This window comes from Plecotus auritus (genome assembly GCF_963455305.1).
Source record: "Plecotus auritus genome assembly, chromosome: 8".
NCBI classification, from domain to species: domain Eukaryota; kingdom Metazoa; phylum Chordata; class Mammalia; order Chiroptera; family Vespertilionidae; genus Plecotus; species Plecotus auritus.
Window position 1 is genome coordinate 173,942,731 of NC_137782.1, and position 19,202 is coordinate 173,961,932.

The following is a 19,202-nucleotide window of genomic DNA, read 5'->3' on the forward strand; positions in this document are numbered from 1 at the left end:
AGACCCCACCCTCTCAGGAAAGTGCCTCGGGAAACGGGGGTGGGGGGAGGGCTGGGGAGCGGGGCAGGGGTGCACCAGGCCTCTCCTCTCCAACCTGGCCCCCGGAGCTGCGGCTGAGGCCCCAGGGTGCTCACGCTCCCCTGGAACCGAACGCCGCCCCCCCGCACGGAACTCCCCCCCCCCCCCGCCGGCATTTCGGGCTCCCGGCCGCGCCACGCTCTTACATGCCCGTTGGCCAGGGGGATCTTTTCCGTGAGGTCCACGCCGTCGGCGTAGGCTTGGAGTAACCCAAAGATGTCCCTCGTCTTGACGGCCTCGCACAGGCTGTGCAGCTTGGCCGCGCTGTCCGCGTGTCTCCTCCGCGCGTACCTCCTCTCGATGTACTTGGCAGTGATGTAGTCCTTCCTGGCGTTCCTGGGAGCGGGCGCAACGGCCTCGTCAAGGACTGAGGCCTCTCGTCCAACAGCCAACACCCGTTCACTTGTGACAATTAAACACAACCGGCCCGGCCGGCGTGGCTCAGGGGCTGAGCGCCGATCTAGGAACCAGGAGGTCATAGTTCGATTCCAGTCGGGGCACAGGCCCGGGTTGGGGGCTCGATCCCCAGTGTGGGGCGTGCAGGAGGCAGCCGATCCATGACTCTCTCATCATTGGTGTCTCTCTCTCTCTCCTTCTCCCTTCCTCTCTAAAATAAATTAAAAAAAAATAAATAAAAAGCCCGGTCCCCACCCCCTTACAGGAAGCTCACCAGGGAAGCCACCGCCGCGTGCCCACGCGGCACCTGCTCCGGGGACCCCTCAGCATGTTCAAGCAGCAGCGACCCTCCCGCCTCCGGTGCAGGCGGCCTCAAGTCGGCGCAGGGGTCCTGGGGCCGCGTCCAGATCCCAAGGGCTGGCTGTGCGGGCCCGGGGTGGGGCCGCCCGCTCTCAGCCCACCTGCCGCCGCCCCGTCTCTGCTCCCCCTGAAGACGTGCCCCACCCCACGAGCCTCGTGCTGCACCACCTCATGCTCCAAGCCTTGCCTGCCCAGAGCCCTGGGGGCCCCTCTCCTAGTCACCCACCTTCCTGCAGCAGCCGCTCACGGCCCCCTGCACACGCCTGCCTGGCCTCTGGGAGGGGTGCTCGCGAGGGTGGCTGCCTGCCCGCCTGCCCTGGCTTTAGGGGAGACCTGAGCCTGGAGGGACTCCACTCCCGGGCAGACAGGCGAGTGCGAACCCACACACGACCAGGCGAGGGGACTCACCCCACCCCCTGCACACGCACAGAGCCCCGGCCCACGGGCTTTCCCGGCCTCCTCCTCTGAAAAACAGCCGCACCGAACATCCGTACGGGGACACCCCGAAAGGTGAGCGTGATGTCAAGAAAAAACCCTGAAACCCACAGCTCAGGCTGACTTATTCCCTCAAGCCGGGTCGGGGACCTTGTTCCTGCCCAGGGCCACTGGCGACTTTATGACATCATTTGCGGGCCATACAAAATTATCAAGTTAAAAACAAGCCTGCTCGACCTGGTCAAACATCTCATTAACGCTCCCCGAGTGCCTTGGCAGGGCCAGATGTCCCCACCCCTCCGCCCGAAAGAAACAATCGATGCCCCCAAACGTGTCCTCTCCTGCCCCTCAGAACCCGGGCCCATGGCCAGCCAGCCCCACACTCACATGTCGCTGCCCGGGCTGGGTTTGACGGGGTCCCCGGCGGGAAGGCAGCCCTCCATAATCTCGTTGAAGCCTGCGTTCCCGATGTTCTTGGCCAGCTGCAACGACACAGCCTGCTCAGGGCACTCGGCCGTACGCGCCCTCCATGCACACACACACACACACACACACACACACACACACGCCTGGCCAGCTGAGGACGGCTCAGGGCCGCTAAGCAGCACAGCAGTACAGTGGTTGGCCTTTCATGAAGAGGGACCACCCCTCCGCCCCAAAGGGACCGTAAAACTCGAGCGAGGCGGCAGCCTGCCCGTTCTGCTCCGGCAGCGCCCTCCCTGGGTGGAGTCCCGACAGGGCGGGGAGCGGTGGGAACGGCCTGGGGCGGGTTCCGTCCTTGCCCACGCCCCCAGGACCTCGCTCACACTTCCCTTCGGGCCAGCGAGCCGGGATTCAGGTTCACATCCCAGTTCTACTAGCTGGTTTTGGGGCCGCGGCCGGGCGGGCAGGAGCCTGGACACCTGTCCTGCACTCCAGGCACCATCCTCGGGAGCCAGGGCTCAGGGCGGACACCCGGCCAGAAGAGCCCCCGGGAGGGCTGGGGTGAAGGTGCTGGTCACTCAGAGGAGCACCCCCGGCAGGTGTCCCAGGTGTGGGAGGGGCAGGCTCCCACCGGCTCATGCAAGCCAGTATTAAAATTACAGACAGAAACTCATAATTTAAAACAAGTCATGGTTTGCCCGGCCAGCGTGGCTCAGTGGCTGAACCTCAACCTATGAACCCGGAGATCAGGGTTTGATTCTCGGTCACGGGCACGTGCCCCAGGATGCGGGCTCAGTCCCCAGTGTGGGGCGTGCAGGAGGCAGCCGTTCAATGACACGCTCTCATCATTGATGTTCCTCTCTCCCTCTCCTTCCCTGTCTGAAATCAATAAAAAGATATTTCTAAAAAACCATATTTTAAAAGGTAATAAACACTCCAAGGTCATCACCTCCCAGTCACTTCACTCCGTGTGGCTATCACCCGTGTTTCTGAAGTTCCTTATAGGCGTTACATCGGTGGGTGAGCTGACGGCAGCCTGGTGCCCGCCCAGCGCGTCACACCAGCCGCCAGGAAGGGCCGGGGGAGCTGGCCTTCGAAGTGGTGGGTGGTGAGGTAATGGCTCATTCTGTCCCGGGCCCTTGGAGGGGCAGCTGACAGCTATCAGCTCCTACACCCTTCCCAGCACCCGCACACACCGGTGCCCGGAGTAATTTGTTTCTTTGAAGATACCCTGTGCGAGTCTCAATCCTCCGCCTCCTCCGCCACCCAGGGCACCGCCTGCACACACACACACCTCTCCACACACGTGTTTCATGCATCGTTACACTAGCAGTAACCACAGCATGTGACTGAGGACACCCTGCTCGGGCTAGCTGAGCTGCTTTTTTCTTTTTCTTTTGTTAATCCTCACCCGAGGGCATTCTTCCATAAGAGAGAGTGCAAGGGCGGGGAGCGACAGAGAGAGAGAATCGAACCCGGGACCCTTCAGTCTGCAGGCCAACCCTCTATCCACTGAGCCAAACCGGCCAGGGAAGGCTAGCTTCGTTTCAAAGCTGAAGTAATCAGGGGTGTTACTGATGTCGGAGACGTTACTGACCTGGGGGGTGTCTCTGACATGGGGGTGTCATTGACATGGAGGTATTACTGACATAGGGATGTTACTGACATGGGGGATATCTCTGACATGGGGGTATACTGACATGGGGGTGTTACTGACATGAGGGAGTGACTGACATGGGGGAGTAACTGACATGGAGGTATTACTGACATGGGGGAGTTACTGACATGGGGGTGTTACTGACATGGGGGAGTTACTGACATGGGGGATGTCTCTGACATGGGGGTATACTGACATGGGGGTGTTACTGACATGGGGGATGTCTCTGACATGGGGGTATACTGACATGGGGGAGTTACTGACATGGGGGAGTTACTGACATGGGGGAGTGACTGACATGGGGATGTTACTGACATGGGGGAGTTACTGACATGGGGGTGTTACTGACATGGGGGAGTTACTGACATGGGGGTGTTACTGACATGGGGGATGTCTCTGACATGGGGGTATACTGACATGGGGGTGTTACTGACATGAGGGAGTGACTGACATGGGGGAGTGACTGACATGGGGGTGTTACTGACATGGGGGAGTTACTGACATGGGGGTGTTACTGACATGGGGGAGTGACTGACATGGAGGTATTACTGACATGGGGGAGTGACTGACATGGAGGTATTACTGACATGGGGGAGTTACTGACATGGGGGTGTTACTGACATGGGGGTGTTACTGACATGGGGGTGTTACTGACATGGGGGTGTTACTGACATGGGGGGATGTTACTGACATGGAGGTATTACTGACATGGGGGTGTTACTGACATGGGGGTGTTACTGACATGAGGGAGTGACTGACATGGGGATGTTACTGACATGGGGGGATGTTACTGACATGGGGGTGTTACTGACATGAGGGAGTGACTGACATGGGGGATGTTACTGACATGGGGGAGTTACTGACAAGGGGGATGTCTCTGACATGGGGGTATACTGACATGGGGGTGTTACTGACATGGGGGATGTCTCTGACATGGGGGTATACTGACATGGGGGTGTTACTGACATGAAGGAGTGACTGACATGGGGGAGTTACTGACAGGGGGGTGTTACTGACATGGGGGAGTTACTGACATGGGGGTGTTACTGACATGGGGGTGTTACTGACATGGGGGGATGTTACTGACATGGGGGTGTTACTGACATGGGGGAGTTACTGACATGGGGGATGTCTCTGACATGGGGGTGTTACTGACATGGGGGTGTTACTGACATGGGGGAGTTACTGACATGGGGGTGTTACTGACATGGGGGTGTTACTGACATGGGGGTGTTACTGACATGGAGGTGTTACTGACATGGAGGTATTACTGACATGGGGGTGTTACTGACATGGGGGAGTTACTGACATGGAGGTATACTGACATGGGAGTGTTACTGACATGGGGGTGTTACTGACATGGGGGTGTTACTGACATGGGGGGATGTTACTGACATGGGGGAGTGACTGACATGGAGGTATTACTGACATGGGGGATGTTACTGACATGGGGGTGTTACTGACATGGGGGAGTTACTGACATGGGGGTGTTACTGACATGGAGGTATACTGACATGGGGGTGTTACTGACATGGGGGTGTTACTGACATGGGGGGATGTTACTGACATGGGGGAGTGACTGACATGGGGGAGTGACTGACATGGGAGTGTTACTGACATGGGGGTGTTACTGACATGGGGGAGTGACTGACATGGAGGTATTACTGACATGGGGGGATGTTACTGACATGGGGGTGTTACTGACATGGGGGGATGTTACTGACATGGGGGTATTACTGACATGGGGGTGTTACTGACATGGGGGTGTTACTGACATGAGGGAGTGACTGACATGGGGATGTTACTGACATGGGGGGATGTTACTGACATGGGGGTGTTACTGACATGAGGGAGTGACTGACATGGGGATGTTACTGACATGGGGATGTTACTGACATGGGGGAGTTACTGACAAGGGGGATGTCTCTGACAAGGGGGATGTCTCTGACATGGGGGTATACTGACATGGGGGTGTTACTGACATGGGGGTGTTACTGACATGGGGGTGTTACTGACATGGGGGAGTGACTGACATGGGGATGTGACTGACATGGGGGGATGTTACTGACATGGGGGTGTTACTGACATGGGGGTGTTACTGACATGGGGGTGTTACTGACATGGGGATGTTACTGACATGGGGGGATGTTACTGACATGGGGGTGTTACTGACATGGGGGTGTTACTGACATGAGGGAGTGACTGACATGGGGGTGTGACTGACATGGGGGGATGTTACTGACATGGGGGTGTTACTGACATGGGGGTGTTACTGACATGGGGGAGTGACTGACATGGGGATGTTACTGACATGGGGGGATGTTACTGACATGGGGGTGTTACTGACATGGGGGTGTTACTGACATGGGGGAGTGACTGACATGGGGATGTTACTGACATGGGGGGATGTTACTGACATGGGGGTGTTACTGACATGGGGGTGTTACTGACATGAGGGAGTGACTGACATGGGGATGTTACTGACATGGGGATGTTACTGACATGGGGGGATGTTACTGACATGGGGGTGTTACTGACATGGGGGTGTTACTGACATGGGGGTGTTACTGACATGAGGGAGTGACTGACATGGGGATGTTACTGACATGGGGATGTTACTGACATGGGGGGATGTTACTGACATGGGGGTGTTACTGACATGGGGGTGTTACTGACATGAGGGAGTGACTGACATGGGGGTGTTACTGACATGGGGGGATGTTACTGACATGGAGGTATTACTGACATGGGGGTGTTACTGACATGGGGGTGTTACTGACATGAGGGAGTGACTGACATGGGGATGTTACTGACATGGGGGGATGTTACTGACATGGGGGTGTTACTGACATGGGGGTGTTACTGACATGGGGGAGTGACTGACATGGGGATGTTACTGACATGGGGGGATGTTACTGACATGGGGGTGTTACTGACATGGGGGTGTTACTGACATGGGGGAGTGACTGACATGGAGGTATTACTGACATGGGGGTGTTACTGACATGGGGGAGTTACTGACATGGAGGTGTTACTGACATGGGGGGATGTTACTGACATGGGGGTATTACTGACATGGGGGTGTTACTGACATGGGGGTGTTACTGACATGGGGGTGTTACTGACATGGGGGTGTTACTGACATGAGGGAGTGACTGACATGGGGATGTTACTGACATGGGGGGATGTTATTGACATGGGGGTGTTACTGACATGGGGGTGTTACTGACATGGGGGTGTTACTGACATGAGGGAGTGACTGACATGGGGATGTTACTGACATGGGGGGATGTTACTGACATGGGGGTGTTACTGACATGGGGGTGTTACTGACATGGGGGTGTTACTGACATGGGGGAGTGACTGACATGGAGGTATACTGACATGGGGGTGTTACTGACATGGGGGTGTTACTGACATGGGGGTGTTACTGACATGGGGGAGTGACTGACATGGAGGTATACTGACATGGGGGTGTTACTGACATGGGGGTGTTACTGACATGGGGGTGTTACTGACATGGGGATGTTACTGACATGGGGGGATGTTACTGACATGGGGGAGTTACTGACATGGGGGAGTGACTGACATGGGAGTGTTACTGACATGGGGGTGTTACTGACATGGGGGAGTGACTGACATGGAGGTATTACTGACATGGGGGGATGTTACTGACATGGGGGTGTTACTGACATGGGGGGATGTTACTGACATGGGGTGTTACTGACATGGGGGTGTTACTGACATGGGGGAGTGACTGACATGGAGGTATACTGACATGGGGGTGTTACTGACATGGGGGTGTTACTGACATGGGGGTGTTACTGACATGGGGGAGTGACTGACATGGAGGTATACTGACATGGGGGTGTTACTGACATGGGGGTGTTACTGACATGGGGGTGTTACTGACATGGGGATGTTACTGACATGGGGGGATGTTACTGACATGGGGGAGTTACTGACATGGGGGAGTGACTGACATGGGAGTGTTACTGACATGGGGGTGTTACTGACATGGGGGAGTGACTGACATGGAGGTATTACTGACATGGGGGGATGTTACTGACATGGGGGTGTTACTGACATGGGGGGATGTTACTGACATGGGGGTATTACTGACATGGGGGTGTTACTGACATGGGGGTGTTACTGACATGAGGGAGTGACTGACATGGGGATGTTACTGACATGGGGGGATGTTACTGACATGGGGGTGTTACTGACATGAGGGAGTGACTGACATGGGGATGTTACTGACATGGGGATGTTACTGACATGGGGGAGTTACTGACAAGGGGGATGTCTCTGACATGGGGGTATACTGACATGGGGGTGTTACTGACATGGGGGATGTCTCTGACATGGGGGTATACTGACATGGGGGTGTTACTGACATGAGGGAGTGACTGACATGGGGGAGTTACTGACAGGGGGGTGTTACTGACATGGGGGTGTTACTGACATGGGGGAGTTACTGACATGGGGGTGTTACTGACATGGGGGTGTTACTGACATGGGGGTGTTACTGACATGGGGGGATGTTACTGACATGGGGGTGTTACTGACATGGGGGTGTTACTGACATGGGGGTATACTGACATGGGGTATACTGACATGGGGGTATACTGACATGGGGGAGTTACTGACATGGGGATGTCTCTGACATGGGGATGTTACTGACATGGGGGTGTCTCTGACTGAAGTCCACCTAGGGTCTCCCCACTTTGTCCTGCAAGACCAGGAAGGACTTCTCTGCAGCCCGGGAGGAGCTGACGGGGCGGGTCACATGCACTGCAAGTTCAGAGCCCTGGCCCCTGGGGGCGCGTCAGGGAGATGCTTGGCCCCTTGAGGGGTCTGCCGACCACAGGGATGGATCTTCTGTCCACACTATTGCTCTTGACACTAAAATCAATGGCAATCAATACCCACTTCTGTTTACTGCCTGGCGCCCAGCTCCCCCAGGGGAAATTCCAACACTGGTGCCTGGCCGGCAGCCGCGGAGGCTGAAACTGGCCAGGGCCCCACGGGCCGCCAGGGCTCTGAACGCTACCACACAGAAAACGCCTCGGCCCCGACCCCGGCCTGTACCGTGTTATCACGGGACTGAGTGGAAAGGCCTTTTTCAGAAACCACGGAATAAGAGCAAAGAGCACTCTCTCCCAGAGGCGGACGGGAAAGGGGAGGGGGAGAGCCCACGAGTGGCCGAGCCAGGCAGTGACCACAGACTTGGCAGGAACTGGCCGGTGACTCGGGGGGCGGGGAGGCCTTGACCACCGTGGGCTCCGGCTCTGCCTGTTGAATGAATGGGGTGAGCCGGGCGAAACCACCGGCCTCTTCCAGCATCTCACCCCCGTCCCTGGCTCTCTCAGAGTGTCACTTCACTTCATTCATCGAAGAAGGAAGTTTTGTAACAGGAGCGACCTCAGCTGCTGGCAGCTGGGAGGAGGGATCGTCAATGAGCCTGTGATTGCCCAAATCCACCCGCAAACCTCAGCAGCCACCAGCCCCGTGGAAATCAAATCCAATGAACAAAATAAACTGATGAACAAAACAGATCCAGAGACGTCAAAGGATGGGGCAGACGGACGAAGTTCAGAGAAAGCAGGAGTGGGCGAGATTAACCAGGGAACTTATATGCATACTAGAGGCCCAGTGCACGAAATTCGTGCACTCGGTGGGGGGGGGGGGGTCCCCCTCAGCCTGGCCTGTGCCCTCTTGCAGTCCAGGAGCCCTCGGGGGATGTCTGATGGCTTCGGCCCGCAGGGAGTGGGCCTAAGCCTGCAGTTGGACATGGCACTGACCATCAGGCGGCAGCTCCTGCATTGAGCGTTTGCCCCCTGGTGGTCAGTGCACATCATAGCGACTGGTCGTTCCACTGTCTGGTCAATTTGCATATTAGCCTTTCATTATATAGGATATGCGGAGCCCATGGACACAGACAGTCGTGTGGTGAAGGCCTGGGAGGGGCAGGGGGAGGGTGTCAATGGGATAAAAATATACATTCAACAATATACATTTTAAATAAAGACCCCCCCCCCCCCGAAATTATCTTAAAATTCCAATTCAAATAAAAATTTCACATCTTAAAAAAAGAAAACAGCCGAAACCGGTTTGGCTCGGTGGATAGAGTGTCGGCCTGTGGACTGAAAGGTCCCGGGTTGGATTCCGGTCAAGGGAATGTACCTTGGTTGCGGGCACATCCCCAGTGGGGGGTGTGCAGGAGGCAGCTGATCGATGTTTCTCTCTCATCGATGTTTCTAGCTCTCTATCCCTCTCCCTTCCTCTCTGTAAAAAATCAATAAACTATATTAAAAAAAGAAAAGAAAAGAAAACAGCCCAGCCAATGTGACTCAGTGGTTGAGCGTTGACCTATGAACCAGGAGGTCATGGTTCAATTCCCGGTCAGGGCACATGCCCAGGTTGTGGGCTCCATCCCCAGTGTGGGGTGTGCAGGAGGCAGCCGATCAGTGATTCTCTCCCTCTCCCTTCCTCTCTAAAAATCAATAAAAATATATTTAAACAAGTAAAAGAAACCAAAGTGGGCTCGAATGCCTAAACAGTCAGCTGTCAGTGCAGTTTACGTCCACCCCCAAATCAAGGCCGTGAAGGTTACCAGCAGCTCGGACGTGCCCAGGACGTCCAGGGTGAGGGACTGCATCCGGGAGTAGTGCACCCCCAGTTCCCGGTGGATCCCCGAGCACTCGATGCAGGTCAGGATGCCCAGGTTGGTGGAGAGCCACGTGGGATCTGTGAAGGGAACACAGGACTCGGAGCTGGCGGGAAGCAGAGGGCCCGGGGCCAGGACACTCGCTCGCAGTCACCAAGCATGGAGTTTGAGCACCAGCATTTTCTGGATCCTCGATGCAGCCAGGCCCGCATTCCACCAGCATCCCCTCCCACGTACACTCAACACTCACAGAGGCACCGGTGTGTCCTCTCCCTCTTCCTAACCCCCCACCTCCCCGTCCTGTCATTCATTAGGTGATGGGTGGACAGGAACAGGACACAGCGCCCTCTACTGGCTGCGCCCATCACCGATCAGGTCATACCAGCCGACGTCTAACTACTATAGGGGGAGCTGACTCAAGTCATACATGTCTGTATGTTCACAGGTGCTAACAATAGTGAGAGGACACACTGCGTGCTGATGCCACGCTCTGTGCACAGCACTCTGGTAGCGATCAGAGCTCACACTCTTGAGTGCCTCAGCAATGCCAGTGCTTTCCCTATACCCCCTCACTGCGCGCACACAGGGCCCCGAGGGAGCAGGGCGGTGCCTGCACACTGTCCAGAAGGGCCTCGCTTGGGGCTGCAGGTGGGCACAGAGCCAGACGGCTGCCCGCCCTGCCCTGGATCACACCTGTGCTCCTCTGCAGGGGGACTGACACCCCGGAGAGTCCTACACTGTGTGTGGCACACAGTAGGTGCTCGAGAAATGCCTGACAAAAGATGCTGAATTTACTGAACAGGGGGAATTCAGAGTGAAACTCCCTTGGGCCCAGCAGTACAGTTCTCTTTAGAACCGCTGGTGGCCCTTAGACACACACAGCGGGTACACAGCACAACCGTGGTCCCTGGGTAACTGGGCGTGCAGGGGGCAGCTGGTGGATGATACTCCTCTCTCACTGACGTTTCGTTCTTTCCTTCTTTTTTTTTTTTTTAAATATATTTTATTGATATTTTACAGAGAGGAAGGGAGAGGGATAGAGAGCTAGAAACATCGATGAGAGAGAATCATCGATCAGCTGCCTCCTGCACACCTCCCACTGGGGATGTGCCCGCAACCAAGGTACATGCCCTTGACTGGAATCGAACCCGGGACCCTTCAGTCCGCAGGCCGACGCTCTATCCACTGAGCCAAACCGGTTTCAGCTTTCCTTCTTTTTTTCATCCTCACCCGAGGACATTTTCCCATTGGTTTTTAGGGAGAGTGGAAAAGAAAGGGAAAGACAGAGAGAAACGCATCAATGGGTTGTCTCCTGCACACACCCCGACCAGGGCCCAGGCCAGGGAAGAGCCTGCAACTGAGGCATGTGCCCTTGACCGGAATCGAACCCGGGACCCTTCAGTCCACAGGCCGATGCTCTATCCACTGAGCCACATCAGCTAGGACTCCCATTGATGTTTCTATCCCTCGCTCCCTCTCCCTTCCTCTCCCTCTTTAAAAATATCAATTAAAAAGCAACGGAGGGCCCTGGCCGGTTTGGCTCAGTGGATGGAGCGTCGGCCTGCGGACTGAGGGGTCCCAGGTTCGGTTCCGGTCAAGGGCATGTGCCTTGGTTGCGGGCATGTCCCCGGGGGGGGGGGGGGGGGGGGTGTGCAAGAGGCAGCTGATGGATGTTTCTCTCTCATTGATGTTTCTGGCTCTCTCTCCCTCTCCCTTCCTCTCTGTAAAAAATCAATGAAATATATTTTTAAAAAAAGAAAAAGAAAAAAAAGCAATGGAGGAAAATCAACGGCCGGGTCTGGCCTGGGTCTTCCCAGCGCTGGGGCAGGGGGCGGGGGGCGGGGGGTCACCTGGCGCCCCGCAGTCGCAGCACACGTCGTTGCCCGTCATCCTCTGCACCTCCGAGATGATCTCCTTCGTCAGCTCCTGCACGATGTTGTTCTCCCCGGGGGGGTCGTCGCCCTTGAAGGCGTTGTTGAGGGCTTCCTCCTTGCTGTTCTGCAGCACAGACATCCAGCTGGGGGAGGACAGGGGGCTGTGACAGGCCCCGGCCCCGCCGGCCCCGCAGGCCCACCCCGCTGGCACTCACATCTGGCACTCCTGCTCGTCCTCGGCCTGGAAGTGGTACGTGCGGTCATCTGCGGGCAAGGGGAGACGGTCAGCGTGAGCGGACGGCGGCGGGCACCATGCCCACGGGAAGCAGCTGACCGCCAACCTCTGGGGCGGTCTGGGCGCTGCGCGAGGGCCGAACGGTTCCTGTAAAGGCAAGCCCCACCCCCCCTTCGTGTCCTTCGCACGCCTGCCTTGCTCGGCAGCTGAGGCTTTGAAAGCCAAAGGAACGAACCTGCCTGTCCCTCCCTTCAAGCTAACGCGACGCAGCTGCCAATGAGGCCGTCCATCGAAACCAGCACCAGCCTCTCAGGAGCTTACTGCTACTGTTTCCAATATCCCGCATCCTAACAGGCCGACATGCAAATAGACCGGACGGCGGAGCAACCGGTCGCTATGACGTGCGCTGACCACCAGGAGGCGTGCGTGCGCGGAACATGGCGGGTGTCGGCCGCAGCGGGATGGTGGAGCACGTGAGCGGAGGCGCCAGACCAAGGCGGGGAGCCGGTCGCCGTCATTGGGCGAGCCTCTGGTGGTTACTGAAAACTCTTTGCTCCCGTGCACCGCGGTCCAGCCTGGCACTTACGCCTGCTGCTGGCACCAGAGCCACCGCTCGCACCCACTACCAGCACCGGCCCCGCTCGTACCTGCAGCCGACGCCCGGCACCGGTCCTGATCACTCGGTGCCGTCAGCGGGCGTGAACGGTGGCTGCCAGCCCTGATCGCCCGAGGGCTTCTCCACGTCCCCCTGCTCCTGAGGGGCGATCAGGGCAGCAGCCACCGCTCACACCCGCTGATGGCACCGAGTGATCAGGACTGGTGCCGGGCGTCGGCTGCGGGTGCGAGCAGGGCCGGGGCTGCCGGCAGACAGAGGACCAGGGGCCGTAGCGGGAGGGGCCGGGCGGGGGCGTGGAGGATGGGCCAAGACCCGCCCATGTGCCCACCGCAGCCTCACGGCCCACAGTTCCTTTCACGGTGCACAAATTCATGCACTGGGCCCCTAGGATTTTTATAAAGGGAGAGGGAGAGAGAGATAGAAGCATCCATGTTGAGAATCATGGATAGTCTGCCCTCATGCACGCCACGCACTGGGGATCAAGCCTGCGACTCAGGCACGTGCCCGGACCAGAACTGAACCGTGACCTCCTGGTTCATAGCTCGATGCTCAACCCCAGAGCCACACTGGCCGGCCGGGCAGGACGTGAACTTTAACGTTGAAAGCAAGACACGGCAGAGAACATGCTGGGGCAGTGGTCGGCAAACTGCGGCTCGCGAGCCACATGCGACTCGTGAGCCACGGTTTGCCACTCTGTTGACTAATGAGTTTGCCGACCACTGACCTAGACTCTGGATTCCAATAATGACAGGCTGTTGTTGTTCCTTGTGATTAAGCCCCTATCCCAGTGGTTGGCAAACTCATCAGTCAACAGAGCGGCAAACCGCGGCTCACGAGTCGCATGTGGCTCGCGAGCCGCAGTTTGCCGACCACTGTGCTGGGGCATTCCCGGCAGAGGGGTGCACACGGAGGCAGGGACAGGGCAGCGGTGGCCACCCGCTGGGAAAAGGACAACAAATAGTGCGGCTCCGGTAGAGCGGCCGTGGGCAGAAGCGACAGGCAGGCCTGAGTCAGCGTCCTGGGATCCCCCTGTGCGCCCCGAAAGGCAGGCTCACGAAGCAGGGGCTGGTCCTGTGGTCCGAGCACTAACCCATTTCAAAAACGAGAGCTTCACAAGGCCCGATCCCCGCCGTGCGCAGCCCCCCTTTTTTTCTTTTTTTACAATAGTGCTTCTTAAGCCTTATACATATATTTATTTTTATTGATTTCAGAGAGGAAGGGAGAGGGCAAGAGAGAAGCATCAATGATGAAAGATTCATTGATCGGCTGCCCCCCTGCACGCCCCCTACTGGGGACTGAGCCCGCAACCTGGGCATGTGCCCTGACCGGGAATCGAACCCGGGACCCTTCAGTCCGCAGGCTGATGCTCTGTCCACGGAGCCACAGCAGCTAGGGCTGCAGCATTTTTAACATCACAGATGCTTGCTTCCTTTTTTATAAGGAAGGGAGGGGTTCAGGCCATGGGCTGACCTCGTATCATCTCCTCGTTTGCAAACAGGACGAGGAGGCTGAGGGCTGGGAGCTGGGACGGGGCATCGAGGCGTGGAGAGCAGGGGTCCTCAAACGACGGCCCGCGGGCCACAGGCGGCCCGCCGAGGACATGGATCCGGCCCGCCGGGTGCCGCTGCCTGTCCTGCTTAGCAGCCGACGCGTCCCGGGCCCGCAGTGCACATAGGAATTTGTTCATAGTTGTTTTTTTTTTAAACTATAGTCCGGCCCTCCCACGGTCTGAGGGACCGTGAACTGGCCCCCTGTTTAAAAAGTTTGGGGACCCCTGGAGAGCCTCGAGGAGCTCAGGGCAGAGCGGGGGAGCCGCCTCCGTGTCAGGACGGGCAGACGAAGCATTCCCCGGGAACAGTACACCCACCACCTGAAACGCAGGCATCTCTCTTCCAAACCAGCCCTCTGCAGGGAACGGGGCAGCATCTCTCTTCCAAACCAGCCCTCTGCAGGGAACGGGGCCGCGGCCCTGGAATTCGGCTCGGAAGGGCCTCTCGGGGGCGTAGCGTCTGAGAGACAAACTTACGTGAAATGAGGTCGAAGCACTTCTTCTCCTCGGGGTTGGTCTTCACTTGGCAGGTGAGGAGGTTGAGCTTGGCGGGAGGCCGGTTCGCCTGTTGGAGAAGCAAAACGGAACTAAAGCAGACCCAGAGACGGGTGGGGGGGGGGAGTGGGGGGGTGTCACTCCTCACTCAAACAGCGGGAACAGGGCTTTCCCTCGCTCGCAAAGACCGCCCCCAGCAGGCAGACCCCCCGGCGGAACCACCGCCGAGCCCATCACAGGGCGGGGGCCCTCCGTCAGGGACACCCAGCCTCTCGGGGGGCCTCTGGCTACAGCGCGAGACGTCCCTCCCGTCTGGTTCCGGCGGCACAGGCGGCGGGCGGCTGCCGGGCGCCCCGATCAACGCCTGCTCTCCCATGGGTGTTTTTCCGAGGGCAGACACTCGCGTCCAGGAAAAGCCGCCTCACCAAAATGACGGAGAAATAGCTTCCCTGCCTCCTGAAGTGATGACAGACAACAGATCCCCAACCCGAAATGCCAGCCATCTGTCACTCACGGCTCAACAAGACCAGTCTCGTGCACATACGGCGTCAACTCCCCCTACGACGCACAGGGACCATTTGGGTCTCAGGAAGTCCATGGCCGTGGCCCCCCCCCCGCCCCCCCCCCCCCCCCCCGAGAGGCTGGGTGTCCCTGACGGAGGGCTAACGAGCGATCACAGAAATGGTATTTTTGTCAGATGTGTGTCAGAACGACCCTGACCATGTCAGAAAATAGCCTATTTCACCCAAAATAATTTCAGAAATGCCCTCTGCCCGGCCCAACGCCGCTCAGAAACCTTGGAGAAATCTCCCAGCACGAATGGGCTTCTCTTTCCCCACCTACCACGCCGCTCACAGCGGGACCCAATAAAAGTCTTGGACCTTTAATCATTCACCATCCCTCCCCGGGGCCACCCGTCCCGTCAAGACCTGGGAGAAGCTTGGATTTGGGATTCACGGACACACGTGTCTACACGGGGGCCGACCTTGAGACCCTCACACGCATGGCAGACCCCTGTCCTCTGACGCCAGGTCGGAGCCCTGCGGTGTGAACCATGTGGTTCCGTAAAAGGGCGTCTGGGGAAGCAGAAGGATCCGCAGCGCCGTACCAGACGCTCCCGGCTGGTGGCCCAGCTGACCGCACCTCGCGGAGGGAGCCACTGGCCACTCTGTGATCTAGAGGTGCCTCTCGGAGTCCCTGGATCCCCAGGAACCAGCGGACCAGGACCCCAACCTCTGCCTGGTCATGCCAACCTCGATGCCAAGGAAGAGCGCCACCCATCCAGTCGGATCTGCACCAGAACTGCCTGGCTCGTCCGGGACCTCATACACCAAGTGGCACACGGGGTGGGCAAAGTGGGCGGACAGTGGTGAGTACACAGCACCGTTTATTCTCGTATTCTCAGCTGTACCCCTGCTTCTTCCCCCCCCCCCCCCCGCTTCACCTACAGCCTAAGCAGGAGCCCACCCCGGGGGGAGGGCTGTCTGTGCCCGTGGCCGCCAGCCGTCTCCGCGAGCGAGCCTGCTGATCACTTTCGTCCGCGTGGCGTTTAACAGGCTGACACGCAGGGCTCAGGCCCGCACGGCGACTGCGTGCAGGATGACGGGGCCTGAGGCCGGGCGCGGAGTCTCAGGTTTCTAGAGCGAAGTGACTGGCATCACTCGCCTCTGGAATCTCTGATCCCTGAGTCCTGGGCGACGCTCCCTCCCTCCCCAGAGACGGGCGAAGGGCAGGGCGGGGCTGGTGTTGTGTGTTTCTGGGCCCCAGCGGGGAATGAGGCGCACCTGCCACCCTCCTCCTGGCTGCGGGTTCGAGGCTTTCCCCGCCCGGCGGTGAAAGCTTAAATGGGTGCGGGTGCACCAACGGAGCGGGAACCCGAGGCCGCGTCTCCGCAGAGACAGGCTTCTTGGCGTGGAGGCCCCGCGGCCGCAGGCAGGACGCCCGTGCACCCTCACGGCACCGCCCCGGCTCCCCCTGCGTCGGCCGGGTCCGGAGACACTCACCGTTCCGTGCGATATGGTCAGAAAGCCGTTTTTCACGGAGCACTTCCTCTTCTGCCACACCTTCCGGATCCTTCCAGAGAAACAGGGCGGGGGGGGGGACAGTTTAGGACTTCTGACACAGGAGCTGGCAGACAGGGGTAACCCCGCCGCCCCCGCCCCCCGTGCACCTGTCACCCATGCCCCCGCCCCCTGCCCGCACACCCATCGCCCATGCCCCCGCCCGCGCACCCGTCGCTCTTCTTGTAGAGGCTGCCGCTGCGCTCGGTGCCGTGCTCCTTGTTGCCCTGCGGCTGGTGCAGGCTGTAGGCCGTGCTCTGGCGCAGCTGCGAGTCCTAAAGTGGCCGCGAGTCCGTTAGTCCTCGTGGAAAGGCAGCACACACAGGGAGCTCATGCCCTTCGAGCTTTCCTCTAATTAGAGACGTTTCCCCTCCCCCCCCCCACACAGACACACATATACAGACACATACACAGACACACCCACACACAGACACACCCACACAGACACACATATACACACACACACACAGACACACATATACAGACATACACACACACACACACACAGACACACACCCACACACACAGACACACACACACCAACACACACCCAGACACACACACACCCAGACACACATATATAGACACATACACAGACACACACACACACACACACACCGACACACACCCAGACACACAGACACACATATACAGACACATACACACACACACACATACAGACACACACACACAGACACATATACAGACACACACACACATACAGACATACACACACAGACACACACAGACACACCCCCACAAGAATAATTCCTATCCAGGAGCTCGGGAAGGCCACCCACCCGGCTGGAGAAGGGCGTGGCCAAGACCAGCGGCCCCAACCGGCCACAGTGAGCCCCTGGGAAGTTACAGGTGTGACTCGGCGATGACCTTCCGTCCCCGATCATGGCCAGAAGGTCCTGAGAGGCGCACGCGGCCCCTCCAAGCAAAACCAACACCCAACACCCCGAACAGCCAGGTCCGCCTCTCCCCTTAGGCCGATCCTGAGGCCCGCTGTTTCCTCCTCGAAAACAGGCAACCACCACCCCGTGCGGAAGGTCATGTCGGAAGGGCTGAGCGAGGTCACACCTGTGGACACCTGGTACAGGGCAGGCACGGATCGACCTTCACTCCCTGACCCCGCCCGCAGGGCCGCAGCCCCGCCCCGCCCCGCCCCGCCCCGTCTCAGGTGGGCTGAGGGCCAAGCTTCTGGCAGGTGTGAGGGCAAAAGGGGAGCGAAACGTGGACCTGAGCTCCCCGGTCAACCAGGAGGGCGGAGGGCTGCCTCCCCCTGCCCCTGGGGACCCCCATCAGCTCCCTTCATGGTAGGAGAGAGAAACACGATGCAACAGCTGATCTGCTCGAGGCGCAGGGCCTGTCGGGGCCGGGGCTGGGTACCGACAGGCCCTGCACCCGCCTCCCACGCTGATGCTCCTTCCCGGACACCCCGTGTCCTCACGGGGCCTGGCCCCATCTCCCACCAAGCCCAGGACGGTCCCTGGGAACCAGGCACGGCCCAGACGAAGAAGGAACTCACACACGACCATCGGCGTGATCTGAGCCGAGGAGGCACGGGCTCAACCGGGGAAGGGCCGACGGGGAAATGCACAGCGAGTGGAGGAAGCGAGCTTTTTACATTTCTACTTATTTATGTGCTTCCTATGGATGTCAGAGAGGCAGGGAGAGGCAGGGAGAAACATCCATGATGAGAGAGAATCATGGATCGGCTGCTTCCTGCACGGCCCCTACTGGGCATCGAGCCCGCAACCTGGGCGTGTGCCCTGACCGGGAATCACACTGGGACCTCCTGATTCGTAGGTTGACGCTCAACCCCTGAGCCACGCTGGGGTTTAAAACATAAATAAATAAAATGCCGATTTTAGAGAGGAAGGGAGAGCGAGAGAGAGAAACATCCGTGATGAGAGAGAATGATCTGCCGCTCGCTGCCTCCCGAGGGCGTGGGCACGGGTGGAGAGAGCTGTTTCATTTCCACGAGGAACGACAGCCAGTGAGTGGGTACACAGTACACGCGGGAAATTTCCCCTTCACCGCTATCTGTGCACTCAAGTCCTTCAGCCTTTCTTGAGCCCCCCTGCTACTGGAGGAGAAGGGAGTAAATGAAAGACGCTCTCCTCCTTACTCTAGACATGGAAGAAACCGGGTTTTTGTTGGTTGTTTGTTTTTTTTTTAAGTTCACCAAGAAAGCATGCAAAATTCTCCAATTTATTAAAATACTGAACTACTTACTCTCCTAGACTTCGGTCACAAAAGGTAAATGCATTTGGGAGGAAAAACAACAATATTCAGTTATAGCACAGGAACGTCAAACCACCGACAGCGAACTCGACGTGTACAAA

At 58.1% G+C, this 19,202-nt stretch overlaps 1 protein-coding gene across 2 annotated transcripts in view; it reads right to left on the reverse strand.

Annotated features, from left to right (window-relative positions):
- Positions 1–19,202, reverse strand: part of ASAP2 (ArfGAP with SH3 domain, ankyrin repeat and PH domain 2) — a 107,564-nt gene that overhangs the window by 15,799 nt on the left and 72,563 nt on the right. For both annotated transcript variants that reach the window (XM_080685963.1, XM_080685962.1), the window contains exons 10-17: positions 17,020–17,123; positions 16,792–16,861; positions 14,771–14,858; positions 12,109–12,157; positions 11,870–12,036; positions 9,966–10,099; positions 1,657–1,751; positions 225–414 (exon numbers count right to left, since the gene is read on the reverse strand). In XM_080685963.1, the coding sequence (XP_080542089.1) occupies positions 225–414; positions 1,657–1,751; positions 9,966–10,099; positions 11,870–12,036; positions 12,109–12,157; positions 14,771–14,858; positions 16,792–16,861; positions 17,020–17,123 (897 nt within the window). The remainder of the gene's footprint in view (positions 1–224; positions 415–1,656; positions 1,752–9,965; positions 10,100–11,869; positions 12,037–12,108; positions 12,158–14,770; positions 14,859–16,791; positions 16,862–17,019; positions 17,124–19,202) is intronic.